This window comes from Perognathus longimembris, chromosome 17 (genome assembly GCF_023159225.1).
Source record: "Perognathus longimembris pacificus isolate PPM17 chromosome 17, ASM2315922v1, whole genome shotgun sequence".
NCBI lineage: Eukaryota > Metazoa > Chordata > Mammalia > Rodentia > Heteromyidae > Perognathus > Perognathus longimembris.
In genome coordinates this window covers 25,897,630-25,906,737 of record NC_063177.1, presented here as the reverse complement: position 1 = coordinate 25,906,737, position 9,108 = coordinate 25,897,630, and the positions used below count along the sequence as shown (strand labels likewise).

At 42.5% G+C, this 9,108-nt stretch overlaps 1 protein-coding gene across 1 annotated transcript in view; it reads left to right on the top strand.

Annotated features, from left to right (window-relative positions):
- Positions 1-2,868: 2,868 nt before the first annotated feature.
- Positions 2,869-9,108, top strand: part of Appbp2 (amyloid beta precursor protein binding protein 2) — a 45,790-nt gene continuing 39,550 nt past the window's right edge. Inside the window, exon 1 of the mRNA XM_048365216.1 lies at positions 2,869-3,354. Within this exon, the coding sequence (XP_048221173.1) occupies positions 3,217-3,354 (138 nt within the window). The 5' untranslated portion in view covers positions 2,869-3,216. The remainder of the gene's footprint in view (positions 3,355-9,108) is intronic.

Genomic DNA, 9,108 nt, shown 5'->3' with positions numbered 1-9,108 from the left:
CCTCACCTGCACTTTAACCTACCTGCATATCTTGAAAAGATTCCATGCTGTCCTGCTTTGAGGCACTGCCCAGACCCATTATTTTAAATGTCTAACTCTTCCTATCAGTGTTTAGATCTTACAGTAATAAATTGGTATCTGACATAAATCTATTTACAGGATCTGAACCCAAGTTCTGATTCAGAATGTCCCAGGACATCTGCAATCTTTCAAGGGATTCACTGAGCCCTTGAAATATGGCTGCTGGATAAAACACAGGTTGTTTCAGATAAACAACAAATACAATTTTAGTGTGGGTATCTCCCATGTAAGAATTGCACAAATAATGGGAGCATGGGTCAAGTAGTAGAATACCTACCTGCCTAGGAAGCATGGGACCCTAGATTCAAGTTTAAGTACCACGTTCAGACAGTGGGTAAAACTACTACATGGAACATACATTTGAAAAACATTTGGGGGTAAGATTGATTAGACTATATTGTAAATGTGTGGATGTGTAACAATAAAATCCCTTCTGTATAATTCATGTAAGCTGATGAAAAATTAATAAATGAAGAAAAGTAAAAACCAGCTGGCTAGGGCAACTGTGGTAGTGCATACTCTGTAATGTCAGTGCTCAGAAGGCTGAGGGAAGAGAATCTTTAATTTCAAGGCCAGTCTGAAATACATAATGAGATGTTGTCTAAAAAAAAAAAAAAATCAAGCAGGGGCTGGGACTGTGGCTTAGTGGTAGAGTGCTTGTCTAGCATGCATGAAGCCCTGGGTTCGATTCCTTAGCACCACGTAAAAAGAAAAAGCCAGAAGTGGCACTGTGGCTCAAGAGGTGAAGTGCTACCCTTGAGCAAAAGAAGCACAGAGACAGTGCCCAGGCCCTGAGTCCAAGCCCAGGACTGGCAAACAAACAAACAAACTTAAAGTGCAATTAAGCATTTGTATACTTTTTTGTATAGGTTTGAACTCAAGGTCTCTACCTTGCTAGGGTTTCTTTCTCTGCTGGTAACTACCTAACACTTGAGCCATGCCATCAACCTGGCTTTTGCTTGTAATTCTGGAGAGTCTCAGATTTTTCTGCCCCATCTCGCTTTGAATCTTGATCCTCTGAAAATCTTAGCCTCCTGAGTAGTTAGGATTACAGGCATGAGCTTTGAGCTACCAACAACTAGCTTTTTTCCCCTCTCCAGTCCTAGGGCTTGAATTCAGGGCCTACACACTGCCTTGAGATATTTGGCTCAAGACTAGTGCTCTACCACTTGAGCCACAGTTCTGCTTCTAGCTTTTGGTGGTTGATTGGAGATGAGTCACAGATTTTCCTGCCTAGGTAGGCTTTGAACTGTGATCCTCAAATCTCAAACTTCTGGGTAGTTAGAATTATAGTCTTGAGCAACTAATACCTTGCACTCTATGTTTTTTTGACTTGCTAAATCTGGCATCTCTACTTTGAGACTAACCATAGTTTTCTTAGGCTCATGGATTGTAGATGAATAATTATAGACTGAAGACTATGTTTTTCTTTTTACTGAGTTATCAATCCATTAACACTGAAATACTAATCGAAGGAAACCTGTTTCAATTCCTTTAGAGCAGGGGTGGGAAAATTTTTTTCTGACAAGGGTTATTTGAATACTTATGACATCATTTAAAAACCATACAAAATTATCAGTACAGGTAAATAAGCTTGAGCCAGCTGCTAAACATACATGTCTGTCCTGTCCTGTCAAGTACAAAGTGATTTCAAGAGCCTTATGCTGCCTTCTAACAGGGGTGGGAATGAAAAGGTTCTCTACTTGTGTTTTAGAGTTGAATAACAGGACATTATTGTTGTTGCTTCAGGATTTATATTGTTATAAGGTGACTAAGAGATTGACAATGTCACTGACAATTACAGCAGCAACTTCCTTGTTAAAGCTGGAGAACAGAAAGATATTGCATCAAGTTCTTTAAAGCACAGATTTAGAAAATTAAATTGCACAAACAGCAGATGTTCAGGCTAAGGAAGGAAAAGAATTGAAACAAACACTCCTAGTTTTTCAACAATCCTTCCTTGAATACAAGACTGTTAATCCTTAGAGAAAACTGAAATCTTCATTTCTGTCTATCAAGACCTATCACAGTCACTATTTAGCCTTTTAAATTTAATCCCTACACTATTTGTGTTTCAGCCTATAATCAAGCTGAACTTCCTTCCAAACTGGAGCTGGAATTTTTTTATCCTTCTATATTTTTTGTAAATTTTATTTGGATAACGAAATATGGGGGGAGGGGGTAGCAGGGAAAGAGAGCCATGGAAGGGTTATTTAGAATAAAATAGATGCACGTGTGAAATACCATGGTGAAATCCCTTGTCATGATAAATACTAAAAAGTTCCAACTGTGCAAACGGTTACACAATGAACTGCAAATTTTCCTTCCACCGAGGCCCCTAGCTTCTGGACTGCGGGTTCTTCACCTGGTGTAGGGGATTGGAGTCGAAGGAAAGAAGGATTTGTAGAGTTGATTGAAAGAGTAGTTCAGTAATCGTGAATGCATAATTTTCAAAGTATGGGTAAACTATGCGCTCTGCGGGGAGAGGGCCCTCAATTTCCACCTGAAAGCGCCAAAAAGGTCCTGATGCAGGACAGGACTCGCTAAAAAAAAAAAAAAAAGATACCTACGTGCCCGAGTTTAAAACCCTGTAAGAGCTTCTTCCTGTACATTCTCCCTCTCACTCACCCCACTCCCGCGCCCTCCGCAGGCCAGGCTGCGGGTGGGAGGGATCCTGCACCCTCTAACCAAGTTTTCCACCCCCACCCCTCCCTTCCCGCATTCCTTCTCCCTAGTGCGTCGGCGTCGCTGACGTCATGACGCCGCACACGCAGCCCCGCCCCTGCAGTGCTTGGCGCTGGGACGGAGCCCGGGTTCTTCTCAAGCCCGGAATGTGAGGCTTGGCTCGGCCCCCGCTCGGCTCGGCCTTCGCTCGGCTCGGCTCTGCTCCGCTCGACTCGGCTGTCCGCCCAGTCCTGTCCCGCTCTTTTACACCAGGCCCTTGGTCCGCTTCCTCGGTTCCCTTCTTTCTCGCTCCGGGAGCAGCAGGGGCGGCCCTGCCCTTCGGTCGGGTGTCCGCGTGGCTGCCGCCGCCCCTCCGAATCCTCCGGGGCCGCAGAGGGGTTCGCTACGGAGGGAGGCGGGGGCCTTCGAGAGGCGGAGGCGGAGGAGGCGGAGGAGGAGGAGGGAAGGAAGATGGCGGCCGTGGAACTAGAGTGGATCCCAGAGACTCTCTACAACACCGCCATCTCCGCGGTCGTGGACAACTACATCCGCTCCCGCCGAGACATCCGCTCCTTGCCGGAGAACATCCAGTTCGATGTTTACTACAAGGTACGGGCCGTGGGCCTGCTCGCTGCTCCCCGGCCGCAGCCCCGCGGGCCGCACCCCCTTCCACGTCGGCGAACCCCCCGTGGTTAACCCCTCACCCCCGAAGCAAGATCAGCCCGCCTCGGACGCGTCTGCTGTCGTGGCCGGTGTCACCTACTTTCCACATCCCCGGGCTCCTGAGCTTTGAGGCCTGGGCATTTCTTCCTGATGAGTCTTGCCTCCTTTTGGCGTCCCCCTGCTACTCGGTTGCTCCCCCCACCTTTCCCCCTTGGGTAGGCCTTTTGCGGGGAAACTCCTCCAAAGCGCCCTTGTCCCACCCAGTCCTTCTCATCTGTATCTTTGGGCTGTGTTCCTCCTTCTCTTCTGAGTTATCAGCTGGACTTTTTGCTCTAGCCTCTCTCCCTCCCCTCCTCCCCTTTCCCATCTTGCTGATTCCACCCCCACCCCCACCCCCCTTTTCCCGGCTTCGTGTTCCTTCCTTTCGTTTCTTATTCTCTCCCCAAATCGTTGGGGAGTTAGAGATTTAAAAAAAAAATCTGTGATTTATTTGCATATTCTTGAAAGCTTTGATTTTTGTTGTTGTTTATACTTGGTGTTAAATTGGGGCATTTAAAAAATTAATGAGACTGCCAAGAGGTGGTATTTCCTTAAAAGAAATAAGCTAAAATTTAAAATTACATACACGTATTTGAAAGTTGCAATCTTGCCGCATTCCTGAATCGTCCCCCCCACCAAAAAAAAATCTGAACAGAAAGTCTCCATACCACTCTCCAAGGAGTTTCAAGGGTAAGTGTCCTTAGAGATGGAGAATTTTATGGACTCGGAGCCTCCCTTTTCCTCTCCTCCACATATGAATGTGAACACTGGATTTATTATTCAGTTCTCCTTGCCTTGAATCAGCGTGGATAACTCCTGCCTGCAGTAGCTACCCTTGCAAAATGTGACCTGAAGTAGAAGAGGATTTTTTTTTTTTAGGTCTTACACACTTCCTCTTGATTTGTAAGTTGGCTGGAACAGTGTAAACCGATATTTAACAGATGTGTATGTTCTTCTATATGTCCAGTGTTTTTATGGCAGTTGTTTTACTGGGAAGATTGCCTGCTTTCTCCAACCTCTGAATATTTTTTTCAGAATTTGCAACTGACTGGTGCATTCTAAATCCAGCTGCTTTGCACCAATTCTAACAATTGCAATTATTTTTCCCCTAAACATTCGGAGATTTATTTTGTCGAGTTAAAGGAAAATTTCCATTCTTTACAGATCTCTTTGATACATTGATTTGCTTTTGTATGTAGCTAAGGAAAATTTTTGCAGTAAGATACATTAATCCCCAAGGGCATATTAAATTTTCCTTTCTTGACTTGGAAAACTGCAACTTTGTATGTGCTATTTCTATACATTTCATTAAATCATGTGTGAACTTGTACACTTTCTGGAGGAAATCACTGGGAATTTAACAGTACCTTTACCACTTGAATTCCCTCAAAACACTGAGTATCTTTTAGTAACTTCCACATCTAATTGAATTTCTTCCTTCAAAGATTATTATTAGGGAGTCTGAACAGATGGTGCTTTTGTCACATTTTCTGTCTCATGTAATTCAGTTTTGACATTGCTTCTTTTTGGTGCTTTTTACTCCTTAGTAGCTTTGTATCTATTGTAAATATGGCACTGTGCTAAGATGAAGGAAGGTATTTGATCTGTGCCCTAGAACTTTTATGTTACTATGAATTCATCCCTGTTTACAGGTGAGGAAGTTAAGTAATTTATTTCAAGTTTCAAGCTTCATATTCCAAAATACCTTTTGCTAAGACAGATTTTGTAATTTGCAGTAGTAAATTATTATAGAAAAATATGAAACTTTTTTTTTTGTCCAGCCCTGTGGCTTGAACTCAGGGGCTGGGTGCTGTCCCTGAGCTGTTTTGGTCAAGGCTAAAACTACCACCTCACTAGGGGAATTGGGGGTAATTGGAGGTAAGAGTCTCAAAGACTTTACTACCTAGCTGACTTTGAATTATGATCTCAGGTCTCATCAACCTCTTGAATAGCTAGGATTTCAGGTGTGAGCCACTAGTGCCAGGCCTAGAACAGTTTATTAGTCCTGTAGAAAGAGGGTGAAAGTAATGAATTTTGACCTCTCTTTTTTGGGGTGGGAGGGGAGTGGTACTGGGATTTAGGACTCAGGGCCTTGCTTCTTGCTTAGTAGCTTCCTTGCTCTGCCGCTGCTCTACCACACTAGACTCACCTCAGGCCTGCTTTTTGGCTGGTTATTTATAGTGGATTTTTCTGCCCCACCGTCCTCGATCCTCCAGATGACAGCCTCTTGAGTAGGATTACAGGCATAAGCCATCAGGGCTTGACAGGACTTCTCTTTGCACAAATACAAGAAGGAAAAAGTTAAACACTGTTTCAGCTCTTAAAATAACTACTTTTAAAGCTCTTTAAATATACATATAAGCATAGGTACTCATCCCCTCCCCCACTTGTAAGAGATTTCTGAGATTTACCCTGTCTTATTTCTAATTTTCTCCACTGTAGACTCATCAAAAAGAAATTATCAGATTTCTCTGACAGTACTAATTTCCATTAGTAAGCATCATTATAGACACAATTGTAGTTATTTTTGGGATCAAAATGTCCCAGGCTTCTTGTTTGGTATAGGCTAGTATTACTATGTTAATTTTGGTCAATACCTTCAGATGAAGGCACACAGTCATAAAATTCATTAGGAGAAGGCTGGGGGATGAATGAGGCTAAGTAGGAGTGTTGATTGCTCCCTAAAGAGGGAAAGGAGAGATAAGTTGTTGACTACAGTTGTAAAATAAATATGAAGTCACCAGCTGCCATTTGCTCATGCTTGTAGTCCTAGCAACTCAGGATGCTGAGATCTGAAGATCATGGTTGAAGCCAGCCCAGGCAGGAAAGTCCGTGAGACTGTTACTTCCAATTAACCACCAGAAAACCAGAAGTGATGCTGTGACTCAAGTGGTAGAGTGCTAGCTTTGAGCAAAAGAGCTCAGGGACAGTGCCTAGGCCCTGAGTTCAAACCCTACAACCATGAATTAAATAAGAAATTACTTAATGGGGGGAACTGGTGGCTCATGCCTGTAATCCTACCTACTCAGGAGGCTGAGATCTGAGGATTGTGCCTCAAAGCCAGCCTAGGCAGAAAAGTCCCCATGAGACTTATTTCTAGTTACCCACTCAAAAACCCAAACTGGCACCATGGCTCAAGTGGTAGAGCGCCAGCCTTGAGTACAAAGAGGCCCAGGGACAGGCCCCAGGCTGCGAGTTCAAGCCCCACAACCAGTAACACACACATATATGACTTAATAAGGGAAGCCATTGGAATATATTTTTAGGCAAATGTCAGAAGAAATAAAGAGAGTGAGAGGTTAAATATACCAGTTAGGGCAGAAGTTAACTAAGGAGCAGAGACTGGGCAGAAACATTATTTAACAATTCTTTCCCTTTTTGTCTTCTTCACTGTACATAAAGTATTACTTATAAATTAGAGTTGGGAAAAGAATGCTTTCTTGGAGGCTTGTAAGGAATAGTTACCATAAATGAGGAGATGACGTGATCTGCTGGGGTAAGGGGCAAGGAGTAGGGATGGTATATTTTTTTGTTTATTTGTTTTGTTTTTGTTGCCATTCCTGGGGCATGGACTCAGGGCCTGAGCACTGTCCCTGTCTTCTTTTTGCTCAAGGCTAGCTCTCTGTCACTTGAGCCACAGCGCCACTTCTGGCCATTTTCTATATATGTGGTGCTGGGGAATTGAAATCAGGGCTTCATGTATACGAGGTGAGCTCTTTACCATTAGGCCATATTCCCAGCCCTAGGGATGGTATATTTTTGTAGGAAAGTTGTAAATGGCTACTGAGGTACATGAGAACGGTACCTGACTAAAACTATGTAAAAGAACTGACAGGCAGTAGATAAGTAGTTAAATAAAAGAATGTTTTGATTTTGAATGTTTTCCCCCAAGGGTGCTCAACCATTTTGATATAGAAATGAACAAATTCAATTGAAAGAACTAGGTGGCTTTTTTTTTGTTTGTTTTTCTGGGGGGTTTGGGGGCTTTTTTTTTTTTTTCCTTTGGTCACTTGTGGAGCTTGAGCTCTGGGCCTGGGCCCTGTCCCAGAGCTCTTCAGCTCAAGGCTAGCACTCTACCACTTGAGCCACAGTGCCACTTCTGGTTTTTCTGGTGGTTAATTGGAGTCTTATGGACTTTCCTGCCCAGGCTGGCTTTGAACCATGATCTTCATTCAGATCTCTGCCTTCTTAGTAGGTAGGATTACAGGTAGAGCCACTAGCTATAAAGTTTCCATAGTGTTAAATTTTGGCTAGGTAGTTTTAGCAGTATGTCCTATTGTGTTAGTAGTCTTTGTTTTTATTTATTTTATGAGCTTATATTACACAAAGAGGGAATTTCATTGTCAAATTTCTTCCACTCAGTCTTACTCTTCCATCACTGTCTTGGTTTTTATTATTTGAGACAAGGTCTTGCTGTGTTTTTCTAGCTGGCCCTAAATTCTGGACTCAGGTAATTCTCCAGTCTAGGCTCCCAAGTAGTTAAAATAATTAAAATTATAGGCATGTACTTCCTTGCCCAGCTAATTGTTCTTTTTGTTTTGTTTCTTTTTGGTGGTACTGAGGTTTGAGGAACTTAGGGACTTATGCTTACTATGCAATATTTGAGCTACCTCTTCAGCTTTGCTTTTTGTTTGTTTGTTTGTTTTTGCTTGTTTGTTTTTTGCCAGTTCTGGGGCTTGAACTCTGGGCCTGGCCACTGTCCCTGATCTTCTTTTTCTCAAAACAAGTGCTCTGCCACTTGAGCCACAGTGCCATTTCTGGCTTCTTTTTTAAAATTTTTTTATTTTTTTGAGAGTTTATTTGAGATAACAGTCTTCCCCGGGCTGGCTTCAAACCACGATCCTCAGTTTTCAGCCTCCTGAGTAGCTAGGATTATAGGCATGAGCCACCGACCAGTACCTGGCCCAGCTTTGCTTTTTAGTGGTCATTTTTGTAGATGGAGTCTACTGAACCAGGCTAGCCTAGAATTAAAATCCTGAAGATCTGATCCTTTTGAGTACCTAGGACTACAGGTGTGCAGTACCAATGCCTGATGGACTTAATTATTTAAAAAAAATACACACACACACACACACACACACACACAGGGGCTGGGAATATGGCCTAGTGGTAGAGTGCTTGCCTCGCATAAATGAAGCCCTGGGTTCGATTCCTCAGCACTACATATATAGAAAAAGCCAGAAGTGGTGTGGTGGCTCAAGTGGTAGAGTGCAAGCCTTGAGCAAAAAGAAGCCTGGGACAGTGCTTAGGCCCTGAGTTCAAGCCCAGGACCAGCAGAAAAAAAAAAGTTCATCTCTTAAACATAGTAGTCTAGAAAGAAAAGCCAAATAATATTTAACATTTTATCATAAAGTTATGGAACAGTGGAAAATATTTTAATTCCTCGAATAGCTGGCGTTTTGGGGAAACAGATCATAACAAATAATAACATAAAATGAATCTAAGTTAAATATTTAAATATGACTATTGAGATCCTAAAACTTGTAGAATAAATTATTAGTGAAGAGTCTATCATTCCCATTTCCAGCAGGAAATGTTTTTCTTTACTTTTTCTATTTCTCCCTACTTTAACACTGTTATACTAAAACAAATACTTGTGGAACTTTAAAAATGTTAATTAGGTCAATATTTCACAGTGAGATATGACTGAAATTTCTTCTG